Source organism: Ostrea edulis, chromosome 3, assembly GCF_947568905.1.
Source record: "Ostrea edulis chromosome 3, xbOstEdul1.1, whole genome shotgun sequence".
Classification (NCBI taxonomy): domain Eukaryota; kingdom Metazoa; phylum Mollusca; class Bivalvia; order Ostreida; family Ostreidae; genus Ostrea; species Ostrea edulis.
In genome coordinates, this window is record NC_079166.1 from 61,287,058 (window position 1) to 61,305,837 (window position 18,780).

The window sequence follows — 18,780 nt, forward strand, 5'->3', positions numbered from 1 at the left end:
CATTGTTCGTTATTTTCACTTTTTAATGACGCATTTGAAAATGTTTGATCATGGGGGTACAATGTATGAACCAGGGACGATGCAAGCCACTCATAGTGAGACGTCACTAGCTGTAGGTGAAGTACTCGTAGTGAGACGCCACTATCTGTAGGTGAAGTACTCATAGTGAGACGTCACTAGCTGTAGGTAAAGTACTCATAGTGAGACGTCACTAGCTGTAGGTGAAGTACTCATAGTGAGATGTCACTAGCTGTAGATGAAGTACTCATAGTGAGACGTCACTAGCTGTAGGTGAAGTACCACTTTAGACCAATGCTTAGCACTCGATCGTAACAGTGAGAAATCTTTAAAATACCAACGCCTGCCGCGGCACGGGACCTCCGTTTTTAAGGCCTAATAAAAAAGAACTGTGATTCTTACGTGTGTCTAATTGCCGAGCGTTTGACGAAGGAGCAATCGCTACCCATGTTTACGTCATAGGTTTGAAGCGTTCATGACACGAGCGGGGATCCAACTCTGGCCCTCCCGGTTACAAAGCGATTGTATTCTTTAAAGATTGCATGACCAATGTACGTTATTTTCACTTGTTCATCAAGAAGATGTTACTGCGAGATCTCCATAACTTTTTTCTAAGAGACTTCGGGGATTGCGACAAAAAATATTGTTGACGTGTGCAGTTTCAGCTTGAACTTTTTCGCACGGTTAAATAGTCATTAGAGCTTATTTCGAGCCAGAGTTTGGACTCGCCGCGTTCCATATTAGTATGCCAGCAAAACTGCAATTATAACATCACGTGCTCCAAAAAGCACGTGATGGGCTGCACGTAACTATACCTCCGGAGTTCCTGAACTCATTTTAAAACTTGTAGCTTCTACGAAGAGATGGATATATTTATTTAGACTATTGTTCGGATTGTGAATTTCAATGTCGAGTAAGTTCAGTCCATATCAAATTTTGATACTTGTAAAATGGAGAAAAATAAGAAAAGTGTACAGTTTTCCATGTGCAAACGTGATCTTAATTTAAATCATGATATACAAATGTAACCACCGCGGTGATCTAGAGGTTGAGCGTTCGCCCCGCATGCGGAAGGCTGGGGTTCGAATCCCGGCCGCGACAAACCGAAGTCGTTAAAACAGGTAGTAACAGTTCCATCGCCAAACGCCCGGCATCAAGTGTGGATATCACGGGTCCTCGGAAATGACCCTATATATGTAGGTGTGACACGCTAAAGAAACCTTCCTGTTCAAAGGCTATAGGCGCCGAGCATGGTCCTAAATTTTGCAACCTTTCACCGGCAATGATGACGTCTCCATTTGAGTGAAAAATTCTTGAGAGGGACGTAAACCAATATATAATCAATCGTGATACATTACGCGTACTCGTCTTGCTCTATGAAATGTTAATAAAATCAACTTCTACGACCGTTACTCTACTAGAGTAGCCGAACCTATTCATGCCACTTCAGTACTTACAGACATACAGACATCCCTGTGGAGCAGTAAATTGATACTGTCACAATAGATAACTTACATGTAAGAGTCGTTACAATACGGTGACTGTTCAGTTTTTAAAAATCAATTCGGGAAGAGGGAACACGTGACGGTTTGGGGGAGGGAAAGTATTTTGTGTAGGTGGATGCAATGCTACGGTGGACAAAGGTACTCTACAGCTATAACTAGGGAATGCTAAAATTCAAATTTCCCGCCTCCGTGAAGTCTTTGTCATCTATGACATCGGAACATGTAAGTACATGCGCTGTAACATATTACGGGTTCCGATTTCTGAACCACAGTTACAAATTTCAATACTGTAGCAAATACGCATGTATATGAATCACGAAATCAAACCGTCTATTTATCGTCCGAGATTTAAACAAGTGCAGGATGTACATGCATTTAGCATTTAAAACTGCGTAACTCAAACTTCCGCCAGAGGTCGTTTGCACACAAACCAGTGTGCGGAGACGCAGAGGACTATGGGTAGTATGCTGCGTAACTGTGTCCTTTTATGGTGTTTTATTTCTTGACATGGAGTAACGTCAGACATACTGTGTTATAACATACACAAGAAGTGGTTTAAATCATAGGTGGATTCTAAAACAAAATCCAAAGAACTATTAGTTGATTTGAAATCACGAAACTTTTCCCAAATCAACAGCATCAAAACGTACGACTTTTCAGCACTTTACACTACATTTCTCACGATGAATTAAAGAATAGACTTTAACTTTTGACATCATTTCTTCAATTAAAATGGAACACGGAAATATTCGCGTCTTGTGTTCAGCCATAACGTATAAATACCCTGAAGTTGATATTACAAAGGGATGGAGTTTCTCACGGACAATATTCACGTGCGTATACTCTTTGGTGATCAAGTCTTCCAGCAGATTGTTGTAATACCTATGGATGCAAATTGTGCTCCAGTATTAGCTGACCTGTTGTTGTATTCTTATAAGGCAGAATTTATTCAAAAACTTCTACGTGAGAAGAAAACATCTTTTGTTGAGGCCTTGAACTCGACATTTAGATATATCGACGACGTTTTATTTATTAACAATGCTCATTTTCATTCATATGTCGATTCGATCCGGGTATTCCATTGAACTCGAATAAAAGAAACCCACAGTCTTCCATGTCTGTCTCATATTTGAATATTCTATTGAACATAGATGTCAACGGCAAACTAACAACACAACTTTATGACAAACAAGATAAATTCATTTCCCCATCGTCAACCTCCCATGTTTGTGTAGCAATATATAATAATCACCTGCAAGTGGTGTATATGTCAAAACTAATTCAATACACGAGACCATGTTCTGTGTATGATCAATTTACTACTGACTGATAAGTTGATGTTAAAGGGTTTCAACAGTATCGTTTTTAAAATCATCATTTCGCAACTTATATGGTCCTTATAATGAATAAATATTTGCAACTACAAGCTATCATTGCGTCGAATGCTGTCTGGCGTGTTTCATATCAACTGTTCGGCCGTTCTTTACATACTCATTTTAACTACGGATTACTCCGTTTACCCGATCAAGGTAGAGGGTTCACGGCGGGTGTGACCGGTCAACAAGGGATTCTTACTTCTCCTAGATACTAGAGCCCATCTCTGGTATGTTCAGGGGCTGTGTTTGCCCGTCTCTTAATTTGTATTCTGTATGGGATTTAAGAGATTGATCACTGTTCCTTATCGTCTCCATGGATCTACATATCCAGACTCCTATCCGATTCCGAGCACTAGCAAAATCAAGCATATCCAGCCTGTCCATATTGGACAGTTACTGTCATGGAAGACATCAGTGTGAATATCAGTCAAATTCATCTTGGTGATTTTTCAAGCTTCATCATATAGTTTTATTTTACTGTTCATATATGAAATCTAGTAATAATAGATGCCTGTGTGTATTTTTCAACATAAAAACCATCTTGTGAAATGAATTTCAATTTTAATGAATTCTGGGTAGATTTTGAAATGCGAACAAGCTTTAAAAGAGTTTCCACCCTGCGAAAGAGGATCTCCCGTACGTATTACTTTGGATGTAATGCGACATCCCTATTTGGTATGATGCGTGTGTTCTGACGTAAACGTCGTCTCCAGCGTTAACGTGAGTCACGACAATTCCAGTCCCCTCCATCTCAGTACCGCTCATTGCATCGAGATAAAGAGATCCGCAGTCCTCAGTGTTTATCATTGATTGTATCGAATGGTCATGATCGCCACCTATTCGATAAGTCCATGTGAAAACGTAGACTCCCGACTCCGGAACCATGAACACCCCTGTTGTGGGATGATACCCGTTTCCGGTGTTTGTTTTGACAATATCAAACACGAGCACATGTTGCGCACTTGGTGAAGATAAAATGGTTGACATGTAGGCATAAAATGCAACTGCACCATGGGTAGTTGATGGAGGTGTGAGAAGTCTTTCTGTAAAACAAATGTATAACACATGGAATAAATTTATCGCATCACGTCTTACGTGGATCCTACAATAAAGGTTTCTGAGCGATTCCTTTCCCATTCAAAATTCTTGCCTAGTGACGATCTCAAAATTGTTCTCTGGCATAATTTTATAATTTATGATTAACAAAGTAATAACTAGTAGCACTCTATTATCAAAATTTTCTTTGGCGACCCTACCCTAATTCTTTTCTGTATATATTTTAGTTATTTCACATGTATATACATACCCTATTACTATTACCTGTTACTAATATTACTAATTATGTAATAATTATGGTATATTTATTTCGGTGTATCTTGATTTATTTGAACGAAGGACGGAGACTCGTGCGATTACTAATTATTACCTTCTATTAGAATCCAAATAAATAAAAAAAATATTTTAAATATTTAATTTTATATTTACTTATTATATTTTTTAAATTTAAATTTACTTATTGAATAAATTAAATGAAATTGAATAAATTAAATAAAATTTATTATTTAAATTATTATATAAATAAAAAATATAATTTATTATAAATAAAAAATATTTTAATTATTTAATTTTAATTTACTTATCAATTTTTTTTAAAATTTTAATTTATTGAATAAATTAAATATAATTTATTATTAAAATTATTATATAAATAAAAGATATAATTCATTTTATTAATTTTTTACTTTTTATTTAGTTTTGTAAAATATAAGTTACTTCTTTATTTCATTATGATTTATGACATACGACCACATGTATGTGTCCGGCCATCAGAAGACAGTACCGCAGTCACCAGATGTGTTGGTACACGATGGTCCTTATTTATTTATATTTATTTATTTTTAAACCATGGGACAACCCATACGTCCCATACGGAGGATATGTATGTTACTACAACACACTTCAACTTCACTATGTTGGTGCATTTGGGAGGTGTTGGAGGATGAGGCTGGATCGCAATGAGATGTATAGTATTATGGCAGATAATACAGTCACCAATCGGTTAACGATATATAGTTAACCAATCCTACGAATATCAAACAAACAAAACAAAACAGAACTGTTAAGTCATTGAATTTCACCAGCTGTAGGTGATGTGCTGCCGTCTAACCTATGCATGGCACTCAGGGCGGTTCTTTATCGTGCCAACGCCTGTCGCGACACGGGACTTCCGATCCAAAAAAACCCTGATTCTCACTTCTAAATGCGAAACCTTTGGCGAATGAGCAACATCACTACCTATTTTTACGGTTTGATGCGACCAATGCAAGAGAGGGGCTCGAACTCACGACCTCCCGGTCAGGAAACACACATTCTAACAAATAAGGCTTTGCGACAGTTCACATTAGAAATAAAAATCACAGGTATTTATTATATCATGGTATTAACATCAGGAGTGCCATGTTAGCAGTTTCTTGGTGCAAAATCCGCACTCGGATTTCCCGAATAACTGTGTAGATGTTTATCATTGACCTTAGTCACCACATTCACACTCCATCTTCTATCGCTGGCCGTTGAAGTTTCTTAAAACATTGTCGCTTTTATACCTACTTGCCTCAGTTTCAAAGGGCAAGTGATCTAGATATTATTGGTAGAATCAATGTCACAGTGTCGCTAATCACGTGGTCAAAAGTTTACATGTGGAAACCGTCTAGAATGACAAAGGAAACTGAGAAGTCCTTGACTAGATTTCTTTTCTTTTTTTTATAATTTTTTATTTTTGTGCACATACCGGTATATCAGATATACAATAATATTATATCCAGAGAAGAATGAAAAAAAAAAAACAACAACAAAAAAAAACCAACAAAAAACAAAAAACAAAGCATATGACCTGAAGGTATGTGGGATTTGAGAGAGAAAGAAGAAGAGGAAGAGAGAGAAGTTAAGAAAACAGAAGGTTCCATCGATTCCATTGGGCATCAAACTTTTCCTTTTTACCATTTTTATACGAAATAAATTTTTGAGTTTCATTAGAAAAAATTCATTTGTGAAATTGCAGCACGCACACTCAAGGACTTCTCAGTGCATCTTGCTGTGTACACATAGTATTTAAGCAATACAGCCCGATGCAATTTTATACACAGTATTCAACAAAGTAATTGGTCTCCAATTCTTCAAATATTGTCTCGGCTTATCACCTTTTGGTAACAATGTAATAATACCATGTCTTTGTGTAATAGAAAGACAGTTATTTTTGTACCCATAATTAATAGACCTAACTACAAAAAGATCAATATACTTCCAAAACATTTTGAAGAATTCCGCAGAAAAACCATCAGATCCTGGGGATTTGTTTGATTTCATTTTGTAAAGGGTATTGGAGGCTTCCTCAATAGTAATGTTACCTTCTAGTGATTCAGATTCTTTATTTGAAAGTTTTGGAACATCTCCAATACCAAGATCATTGTGCAAGTCTATTGTGTTTAAATTGCTTTTCTTGTATAATTGTTCATAGAATGTTTTTGTTTCCCTTAATATTTGTTTCCCTTGACTAGATTTCAATTCCATCATCACGGTCTTCCCTGATGCACTTTATCCGAGTATTAAATGTAGAAGACACTTTCCTGCCAGTTGCTAATTACGCATGTGTTCCTTTACTCGTACGCGTGATGCCATCGAAATTGCAGCTATGTTCAGAAACACAGCAAAAAACTTTGGACACAAAAAAAACAACCTACTAGCTCAGTCCCTGAATATTGTATCTCTGTGCGCGATTAACATCATGAAATAAAAGAGACCAAAATGGATAAATGCCTAAAAATGGTGCCACATGATTCATCGACTTCAGTACAAGATAGTGTTACCAAATCAGGACACAGATAAGCATAAACGTTTCTATGTAATATATATAATTATTGATAGTACATCGTAAAGGCAATACACAGTGAAGAATAATTATTCAAGTTGATACACTATCATTGGTGGTATTTCAAGGTTTCATATGTAGACATCAGTATTTAGATGTTATGTATACGATACCGAGTCTGAAGTTCTATCTAAAGCGGTGTACATTAACAGTTTAATATGACCCTTCTGTGCCGCCCTACTACGGCGGAAAATACTCTACTCGACCAACCAAGACTGCGGTTACCTGCCCATAATAAATAGATGTTCTGCAGAGAGACAACGCACAACAGTTCCCGATAAACAATGGGGATGTTCTTTAAGTTAGTCCTCTTCCATCTAGCAGTTAAAGCCGTGTTAACAGGTATGTTACTTATCCTGGATCGCGATCTGTATGAAAATGCACAATTAAAGAGCACCTAGCGAGGCCCAGTTCTTACTTGCAAGTTGTCTAATCTAAGAAATTATTTCAATTTCGTTCAGTACCAGGGAAACTTTCGTTCGCTTCCTACTTTAATGATGGGATGGTGCTACAGAAGTCTCCACAGTCTGCCCAAGTGTGGGGGTACTGCTCCCAACCCGGGCAGAACGTCACAGTGACCATCAGCGGACAGCAGCCCGTACGGGCGTTCGCTGTAGATTACCCGAATGTACAAGGCGGGGTATGGACCGCGACACTGGCCCCACAGAATGGGCCCGGACCAGTGACTATTGAGGCGACTGACGGACAAAATAAAATTAGTTTGTCTGACGTACTGTTCGGTGATGTTTGGATTTGTTCTGGTCAAAGTAACATGGAGTTTACGCTGGACATGGTGAGTGACCATTACATTTACTGATAGCGTGCCGGATACTGCACTTTGTAAGAGTATGGGGGTAAACTATTGGCAACATGTTCCTCAAATTAAGGCCGTCTTAAATCATTCTTCGTTTAATGGTAAAAGAGCGCATTTCAGTGTAGAAAATCAACTATAAAAAATGAATTTGTATACAGGTATATGTATGAAATTGCTATCTATAACTTCTTGGCTTTTGGTATTAGTAGCAGGTCTAAATCAATCTTTCTTTGGAGAGTTATAAAATACATGTAGCGTCAACAATGTTGCTTGTCTTGCAGTTGTCTTCACCTTCCCGTTGGTGTATCTCACGAAAAATTAGCCTAAAATGTGATGAAACATTAGTGAGACAGTGTCCATTTCATATTACAGGCACTGAATGCGTCATACGAATTAGCGGATACTACTAAATATCAGAATGTTCGAGTGTTCAGCGCAACAAAGCGGACTTCTTCAAAACCGGAATTAGATTTGCTCCAAATTGACGAGCAGTGGTCTATACCTACCAAGGGTAAGGCTGATACCGACATGCGCAATTAATCATCTTGTTGATGCATGTAAATGTATATCATTATAAGAATTAAATTAACACAATAACAACCTCACCTCAATTTCATTTCGAAATAAACTACGTCTCTCTTCTCTCTCTCTCTCTTTCCCTCCTCTCTCTCTCTCTCTCTCTCTCTCTCTCTCTCTCTCTCTCTCTCTCTCTCCACGTAATGGTAGTCCTTTCCAATTTTCAGACACCTTAGGACACAAGCCGTGGACCTATTTCTCGGCCGTCTGCTGGCTCTACGGAAAATACATATACCAAAAGTTAAACTATCCAGTGGGGCTCGTGGCTTCCTCCTGGGGAGGGACGGCTATTGAGCTCTGGTCATCGCCTGATGCACTCAAACAGTGTAATATCCCACAGAAAAGTAAAAGGTAGTATAGTATTCTTTCATGTAATCAATGAATATACTCCGTCCCACTGTAACCTGACAATTACGGGAAATATAAATATATAGGTCTGTATCTAAGTATAAATTATATGAAAAGTGTTACCGATAGACACATGTACAAGAAATACACATATCTTCAAAATTAAAACATGCAAGTTTACATATTGTTCTGTTAAAATCTTACGATTCGTTTATATACTGTGGCTCATTTCATTTTCAATGATTGATTCGGTTTCTTGTCGTTTTTGTTTTTTTTTAATTATGATTTTATCATTGGTTCTTCGTATATATTGATATTATCTCTATGTTAGTTAATATATGCTTCTGAATAGCGATGTTCGTTTTATTGAATATACGAAGTAAGTGTTCATACTGAATGTGCATGATAAATGTTCGTATTGAATATACATTTATTTACTGTTTATATACAAACTATATTTGCATTCCTAGACTTAACCCATTTCGAAATTAAAAAAGTTAACGTATTTAACTATTCATCACCATGACCAAAACCAGTGTGGTCTCATTACTATTGTATAGATCAAATATCTTGTAGACAAAAGAAAGGCCTATCGAATTCTCAGCTGTGGAACGCCATGATGAATCCGTTCACGAAAATGACTGTGAAGGGAGCGATATGGTATCAAGGTATATATTTTTTAAAGAATTATTATTTATTATATGATGTACATTTTAGAAATTAATAATTTTTTTTGAAAATACAGTCCATACCCTCATTTATTTTCAAAACTTTTATTTTTGATATTGCTTATAAGAGTTATGAGATTGATCACTGTACGTTATGTTCACCTTTCATTTACATTCTACTGTCATTTCTGTCAGAAATCTCAGCTGTTAAGATAGATACACTTTATCAAGATTCATACGCACATTGGTCACAATTGCAAAGCATTCACGAGGAAATGGTTACATGTATCATTACAACTGGCAAAAATATCAAAGGCATTGGAAATGGAAATGTTAAGTTGTGAAATGAGCAAACCATGGCATTTAGTAGCACAGAGTAACGCTTCCCTCAGGTGAAGACAATTTGATCAATAGATTTTGATAAACAGGTGAGTCAAACGCCGGAAAGCCGGACACGTACAACTGCACCTTCCCTACAATGATCGACGATTGGAGGGCGAAATTCCATGCGTCGTCAGGTACTACGCCCGACTTCCCGTTCGGATTTGTTCAGGTAAATGAACATGAAGCTATCTAAAGCTGAGAACTTGGGTCAAAATTGAGATGTTGAGATTTGTAAACAAAATTATAGTTGAATTGAATGTCTCGTGTTCAACAGATTATGAACAACGCGTGTTACGACAGTCGTTCTGCTCACCACATGAATTTCTTACTACGTAATTTACATGCAAATTTTTCAAAGTGTCCTCGCAACTGCAATTATGTCACAGGGCAATCGTATGATTGTCTGTAGAATTTTAACTATTTTCTTAAAATTTGGTTTGAGCCCGAACTCTGTGATACCATAAATATAGATGGTATTGAAACGGGCTTATCCCCTGTGGTTCATTTAAGAATGATAGAAGAACTTTCATATGTCTATCCATCTTCACAAGTAAAAGGTAACGTTACCTCACACTAGTTAACCCTTGACATCAGTGACTATCAAAACGTTGGGCTCATTAAACCATTACGCAATCCACTATCAATAAAACATCCAATGAAATCACTGCATCTTGTTATGGTGTACATGGATATAAATGGCACGATCTCATACTGCTATATTGATGAACACGCACAATTGTAATATTTACACCACTAATTACGTCTATTGATAGTAGATCAAGTTTGGAAACCTTTTTGCTTAAGACAATATTGCTTAAACGATTGAAATAGCCATAACTGTAGGTATCAATACACGTGTATTTATTTGAATTTCTCACTTCGCGTTGTTATAAATAGAACCGCATTCTCATTGGTTCCCACTCTTTTGTGGAATCAATCAGAACGAGCCCAATTTTTTGATAGTCACTGATTTCTAGGGTTAGTGCAACAACCCTTGACTTGTGAAGATTATGTCTATCTTTTGTGTATAGAACTACTCTGACCGTGTAATTTTGGTGGAATTGAATTATTATAAGAACGACAACTCTTTAAACAGACAACCCTGAGGAAAACGATTTATTTGATTTTTTTTTCAGACCATGATTTGACACTAAACAAATTTTGTGAACTTGTGTTGTAGCTTGCCCCATTTAGAGATGACCCGTCCATCACTACAGGGTTTCCGGATATCCGGTGGCACCAAACGGCGGATGTTGGTTATGTCCCCAACTACAGAATGAAGAATGTGTTCATGTCCGTGGCGATGGATTTACCCGACTACAAATCGCCCTATGGAAGGTTGTGTTATATCTCTATTCTTATGTTTACATAGGTATACATAGTGCGTTTCAATCCACCATTGTGTTGTCAATGATAAACTTAATGCAGTTTTATTTCAAATAAATAAATAATATTATAAAACAAATTACTCTATGGCGCTTTAAAAACAATAAAACACAATTAAATGAAATTAAATGGCATAAGATCTTATATCTGTGAAATTACCAAAATAAAACAATATGATAATTTTATCTCATTTATTGCGGAAAACAGCGCAATGACGTAGAGACAAGACAGAATAGCTTGACGCACACACAGATTGTCTTTCATCTTAATATAAAAACTTGCACTTGTAGAATGAGTTACATTATAAACTTTGTAGTGAATCTATTTAATCATTGCTGTCAACTAGCGATGTCAGTGGCGTGGTAACGGTATAGACAAGTTCGAATTTGTTATTTGATCATGTCTGTGTGAATGAAGGATTCTCGAATAAGTTACGTTAACTGTTCAAACAAATGTGTCATTTAATCTCCATTACTTCCCTGTTTTCCAGCATTCACCCTCGAGATAAGCAGGATGTGAGTCGCCGTCTTGCCCTGTCGGGCCTCTCAGTGGCTTACAATATGTCTTTGGGACCCTTCCAAGGTCCACAGATCTCAGCTTTTTACGTGGATATCGGATTCTTCACGGTGGGATTCGGGTTCGATAACGCAGTAGAGATCGAGGTCCGAAACAAGGCTGGGTTTGAGGTAACGGTTCCGTTGTCATAGATTTTATTTCCGCGGGGGCATACAGTTTCAACTCCCTCCTCGGCTATAGTTACCAAACTATATTGACAACAGAATAATATGATGTAATATAACATACCTTCCAATGGAAATTTTACAATATATATATCTCTCTCTTTTTATCGAACGGATGTTTTTCATCACTTTAGACACCTTTCAACATTTTTATTGGTTTTTTCTTTTCTTGGTTAGGTTTGTTGCTCAGTGAATAACCAGTCACGATGTGACGGCACAGATTCAGTTTGGATGGAGACCCCCATCGTTAAGGAGAAGCCGCATTTAATCACCGTTTCCTATAACGGCACGTGCTCCAACAAATACGTCATGGGTTATCGCTACGCCTGGAGGGAGTCCCCATGTCCATTTAAGATGTGTGCTTTATATGTTAAAGGGACCGATATTCCTTTTGGACCTATATTTGGTTTGGGACTTCTAAATAGCAAACGTAGTAAATTTACAGAGAATAGAATTCCAATATACGTAAAAGGAATCAAATAAGATATTTATTAGTTAATTAGAAATAATTAAATTCAAGTCATGATTGAACATTGTTCGTTATTTTCACTTTTTAATGACGCATTTGAAAATGTTTGATCATGGGGGTACAATGTATGAACCAGGGACGATGCAAGCCACTCATAGTGAGACGCCACTAGTTGTAGGTGAAGTACTCGTAGTGAGACGTCACTAGCTGTAGGTGAAGTACTCGTAGTGAGACGTCACTAGCTGTAGGTGAAGTACTCGTAGTGAGACGCCACTATCTGTAGGTGAAGTACTCATAGTGAGACGTCACTAGCTGTAGATGAAGTACTCATAGTGAGACGTCACTAGCTGTAGGTGAAGTACCACTTTAGACCAATGCTTAGCACTCGATCGTAACAGTGAGAAATCTTTAAAATACCAACGCCTGCCGCGGCACGGGACCTCCGTTTTTAAGGCCTAATAAAAAAGAACTGTGATTCTTACGTGTGTCTAATTGCCGAGCGTTTGACGAAGGAGCAATCGCTACCCATGTTTACGTCATAGGTTTGAAGCGTTCATGACACGAGCGGGGATCCAACTCTGGCCCTCCCGGTTACAAAGCGATTGTATTCTTTAAAGATTGCATGACCAATGTACGTTATTTTCACTTGTTCATCAAGAAGATGTTACTGCGAGATCTCCATAACTTTTTTCTAAGAGACTTCGGGGATTGCGACAAAAAATATTGTTGACGTGTGCAGTTTCAGCTTGAACTTTTTCGCACGGTTAAATAGTCATTAGAGCTTATTTCGAGCCAGAGTTTGGACTCACCGCATTCCATATTAGTATGCCAGCAAAACTGCAATTATAACATCACGTGCTCCAAAAAGCACGTGATGGGCTGCACGTAACTATACCTCCGGAGTTCCTGAACTCATTTTAAAACTTGTAGCTTCTACGAAGAGATGGATATATTTATTTAGACTATTGTTCGGACTGTGAATTTCAATGTCGAGTAAGTTCAGTCCATATCAAATTTCGATATTTGTAAAATGGAGAAAAATAAGAAAAGTGTACAGTTTTCCATGTGCAAACGTGATCTTAGTTTAAATCATGATATACAAATGCAACCACCGCGGTGATCTAGAGGTTGAGCGTTCGCCCCGCTTGCGGAAGGCTGGGGTTCGAATCCCGGCCGCGACAAACCGAAGTCGTTAAAACAGGTAGTAACAGTTCCATCGCCAAACGCTCGGCATCAGGTGTGGATATCACGGGTCCTCGGAGATGACCCTAAATACGGATGTTCCGTGTCACAGTAGGTGTGACACGCTAAAGAACCCTCCCTGCTCAAAGGCTATAATCGCCGAGCATAGTCCTAAATTTTGCAGCCCTTCACCGGCAATGTTGACGTTTCTATATGAGTGAAAAATTCTCGAGAGGGACGTAAAACAATATTAAATCAATCGTGATACATTACGCGTACTCGTCTTGCTCTATGAAAATGTTAATAAAATCAACTTCTACGACCGTTACTCCACTAGAGTAGCCGAACCTATTTATGCCACTTCAGAACTTACCAACATATAGACATCTCTTTGGTGCGATAAATTGATACTGTCACAATAGATAACTTACATGTAAGAGGCGTTACAATACGGTGACTATTCAGTTTTTAAAAATCATGCGCAGACAATGTGTCTATTCGGGAAGAGGGATCACGTTACACTTTGGGGAGGAAAGGTATTTTGTGTAGGTGGATGCAATGCTACGGTGGACAAAGGTACTCTACAGCTATAACTAGGGAACGCTAAAATTCAAATTTCGCGCCTCCGTGAAGTCTTTGTCATCTATGACATCGGAACATGTAAGTACATGCGCTATAACATATTACGGGTCCCAATTTCTGAACCACGGCTACAATTTTCAATACTGTAGCAAATATGCATGTATATGAATCACGAAATCAAACCGTCTATTTATCGTCCGAGATTTAAACAAATGCAGCATGTACATGCATTTAACATTTAAAACTGCGTGACCGTGTCCTTTTACGTTGGTATGGTGTTTTATTTCTTGACATGGAGTGACGTCAGACATACTGTGTTATAACATACACAAGAAGTGGTGTAAATCAAAGGTGGATTCTAAAAAAAAAACTCCAAAGAACTTTTAGTTGATTTGAAATCACGAAACTTTTCCCAAATCAACAGCATCAAAACGTACGACTTTTTAGAACTTTACAATACATTTCTCACGATAAATTAAAGATTAGACTTTAATCTTTGACATCATTTCTTCAATTAAGATGGAACACGGAAATATTCGCGTCTTGTGTTCAGCCATAACGTATAAATACTCTGAAGTTGATATTACGAAGGAATGGAGTTTCTCACGGACAGTATTCACGTACGTATACTCTTTGGTTATCAAGTCTTCCAGTAGTCTGTTGTAATACCTATGGATGCAAATTGTGTTCCAGTATTAGCTGACCTGTTGTTGTATTCTTATAAGGCAGAATTTATTCAAAAACTTCTACGTGAGAAGAAAACATCTTTTGCTGAGACCTTCAACTCGACATTTAGATATATATCGACGACATTTTATTTATTAACAATGCTCATTTTCATTCATATGTCGATTCGATCCGGGTATTCCATTGAACTCGAATTAAAAAAAACCAGTCTTCCATATTTGTCTCATATTTGAATATTCTATTGAACATAGATGTCAACAGCAAACTAACAACACAACTTTATGACAAACAAGATAAATTCATTTCTCCATCGTCAACCTCCCATGTTTGTGTAGCAATATATAATGATCACCTGCAAGTGGTGTATATGTCAAAACTAATTCAATACACGAGACCATGTTCTGTGTATGATCAATTTACTACTGACAGATAAGTTGATGTTAAAGGGTTTCAACAATATCGTTTTTAAAGTCATCATTTCGCAACTTATATGGTCGTTATAATGATCTTATTTGCAACTACAAGCTATCAATGCGTCGAATGCTGTCTGACGTGTTTCATACCAATTGTTAGGCCGTTCTGTACATACTCATTTTAACTACGGATTACTCCGTTTACCTGATCAACGTAGAGGGTTCACGGCGGGTGTGACCGGTCAACAGCGGCGGATTTAGAGGGGGCGCAGCCGGTGCCCCCCCCCCCCTAAAATTTTCAAATTTAAAGTAAATCGCGGTATCTTGTTTCGGAAAATGTACTAAACGATAAAAGAAGCAATTTTTTCCACTCCCGGAGAAATAAATGACAAAATCCTTTGATTTCTTGAATTACTTTATTGAGAGAACTTAATTTTTCCAAAACCCCTTAAAATTTGGGTCATTTTATTAATTTCACCTTATTAAAATGATAGAAAATAGCACAAATGACTTAATATTAGAAATATTTCAAGCCCCATAAAATCTGTAAAATCCAGGAGCTTCCCCCCTGGACCCCCACCAGGACTTAGCCCTGCATCGACTGCCTCATAAAGTGGCGCCCCCCGTAACCACAATTCCTGGATCCGCCCCTGGTCAACAAGGGATTCTTACTTCTCCTAGATACTAGAGCCCATCTCTGGTATGTTCAGGGGCTTGTTTGCCCGTCTCGTAATTTGTACTCTTTATGAGATTTAAGAGATTGATCACTGTTCGCTATCTTCTTCATGGATCTACATATCCAGACTCCTATCCGATTCCGAGCACTAGCAAAATCAAGCATATCCAGCCTGTCCATATTGGATAGTTACTGTCATGGAACACATCAGTGTGAATATCAGTCAAATTCATCTTGGTGATTTTTCAAGCTTCATCATATAGTTTTATTTTACTGTTCATATATGGAATCTAGTAAAAATAGATGCCTGTGTGTATTTTTCAACATAAAAACCATCTTGTGAAATGAATTTCAATTTTAATGAATTCTGGGTACATTTTGAAATGCGAACAAGCTTTAAAAGAGTTTCCACCCTGCGAAAGAGGATCTCCCGTACGTATTACTTTGGATGTAATGCGACATCCCTATTTGGTATGATGCGTGTGTTCTGACGTAAACGTCGTCTCCAGCGTTAACGTGAGTCGCGACAATTCCAGTCCCCTCCATCTCAGTACCACTCATTGCATCGAGATAAAGAGATCCGCAGTCCTCAGTGTTTATCATTAATTGTATCGAATGGTCATGATCGCCACCTATTCGATAAGTCCATGTGAAAACGTAGACTCCCGACTCCGGAACCATGAACACCCCTGTTGTGGGATGATACCCGTTTCCGGTGTTTGTTTTGACAATATCAAACACGAGCACATGTTGCGCACTTGGTGAAGGTAAAATGGTTGACATGTAGGCATAAAATGCAACTTCACCATGGGTAGTTGATGGAGGTGTGAGAAGTCTTTCTGTAAAACAAATGTATAACACATGGAATAAATTTATCGCATCACGTCTTACGTGGATCCTACAATAAAGGTTTCTGAGCGATTCCTTTCCCATTCAAAATTCTTGCCTGGTGACGATCTCAAAATTGTTCTCTGGCATAATTTTATAATTTATGATTAACAAAGTAATAACTAGTGGCACTCTATTATCAAAATTTTCTTTGGCGACCCTACCCTAATTCTTTTCTGTATATATTTTAGTTATTTCATACCCTATTACTATTACCTGTTACTAATATTACTAATTATGTAATAATTATGGTATATTTATTTCGGTGTATCTTGATTTATTTGAACGAAGGACGGAGACTCGTGCGATTACTAATTATTACCTTCTATTAGAATCCAAATAAATAAAAAAAAAAATATATTTTAAATATTTAATTTTATATTTACTTATAATATTTTTTAAATTTTAATTTACTTATTGAATAAATTAAATAAAATTGAATAAATTAAATAAAATTTATTATTAAAATTATTATATAAATAAAAAATATAATTTATTATAAATAAAAAATATTTTAATTACTTAATTTTAATTTACTTATCAATTTTTTTTAAGTTTTAATTTATTGAATAAATTAAATATAATTTATTATTAAAATTATTATATAAATAAAAAATATAATTCATTTTATTAATTTTTTACTTTTTATTTAGTTTTGTAAAATATAAGTTACTTCTTTATTTCATTATGATTTATGACATACGACCACATGTATGTGTCCGGCCATCAAAAGACAGTACCGCAGTCACCAGATGTGTTGGTACACGATGGTCCTTATTTATTTATATTTATTTATTTTTAAACCATGGGACAACCCATACGTCCCATACGGAGCATATGTATGTTACTACAACACACTTCAACTTCACTATGTTGGTGCATTTGGGAGGTGTTGGAGGGTGAGGCTGGATCGCAATGAGATGGATAGTATTATGGCAGATAATACAGTCACCAATCGGTTAACGATATATAGTTAACCAATCCTACGAATATCAAACAAACAAAACAAAACAGAACTGTTAAGTCATTGAATTTCACCAGCTGCAGGTGATGTGCTGCCGTGTAACCTATGCATGGCACTCAGGGTGGTTCTTTATCGTGCCAACGCCTGTCGCGACACGGGACTTCCGATCCAAAAGAACCCTGATTCTCACTTCTAAATGCGAAACCTTTGGCGAATGAGCAACATCACTACCTATTTTTACGGTTTGATGCGACCAATGGAAGAGAGGGACTCTAACTCACGACCTCCCGGTCAGGAAACACACATTCTAACAAATAAGGCTTTGCGACAGTTCACATTAGAAATAAAAGTCACGGGTATTTATTATATCATGGTATTAACATCAGGAGTGCCATGTTAGCAGTTTCTTGGTGCAAAATCCGCACTCGGATTTCCCGAATAACTGTGTCGATGTTTATCATTGACCTTAGTCACCATATTCACACTCCATCTTCTATCGATGGCCGTTGAATTTTCTTAAAACATTGTCGCTTTTATACCTACTTGCCTCAGTTTCAAAGGGCAAGTGATCTAGATATTATTGGTAGAATCAATGTCACAGTGTCGCTAATCACGTGGTCAAAAGTTTACATGTGGAAACCGTCTAGAATGACAAAGGAAACTGAGAAGTCCTTGACTAGATTTCAATTCCATCATGACGGTCTTCCCTGATGCACTTTATCCGAGTATTAAATGTAGAAGACACTTTCCTGCCAGTTGCTAATTACGCATGTGTTCCTTTACTCGTACGCGTGATGCCATCAAAATTACAGTTATGTTCAGAAACACAGCAAAAAACTTTGGACACAAAAAAAAACCCTACTAGCTCAGTCCCTGGATATTGTATCTCTGTGCGCGATTAACATCATGAAATAAAAGCGACCAAAATGGATAAATGCCTAAAAATGCTGCCACATGATTCATCGACTTCAGTACAAGATAGTATTACCAAATCAGGACACAGATAAGCATAAACGTTTCTATGTAATATATATAATTATTGATAGTACATCGTAAAGGCAATACACAGTGAAGAATAATTATTCAAGTTGATACACTACCATTGGTGGTATTTCAAGGTTTCATATGTAGACATCAGTATTTAGATGTTATGTATACGATACCGAGTCTGAAGTTCTA

General features: G+C 37.1%; 1 protein-coding gene across 1 annotated transcript; it reads left to right on the top strand.

The window, feature by feature from the left end:
* The first annotated feature begins 6,996 nt into the window (after positions 1 to 6,996).
* Positions 6,997 to 12,271, top strand: LOC130052695 (sialate O-acetylesterase-like). The gene is made up of 9 exons (XM_056158428.1): positions 6,997 to 7,166; positions 7,286 to 7,617; positions 8,011 to 8,149; positions 8,382 to 8,565; positions 9,139 to 9,230; positions 9,659 to 9,783; positions 10,795 to 10,952; positions 11,491 to 11,686; positions 11,918 to 12,271. Exons 1-9 carry the CDS (start codon positions 7,109 to 7,111, stop codon positions 12,221 to 12,223), a joined length of 1,590 nt encoding a protein of 529 aa, XP_056014403.1. The 5' UTR covers positions 6,997 to 7,108; the 3' UTR covers positions 12,224 to 12,271.
* Positions 12,272 to 18,780: the final 6,509 nt, after the last annotated feature.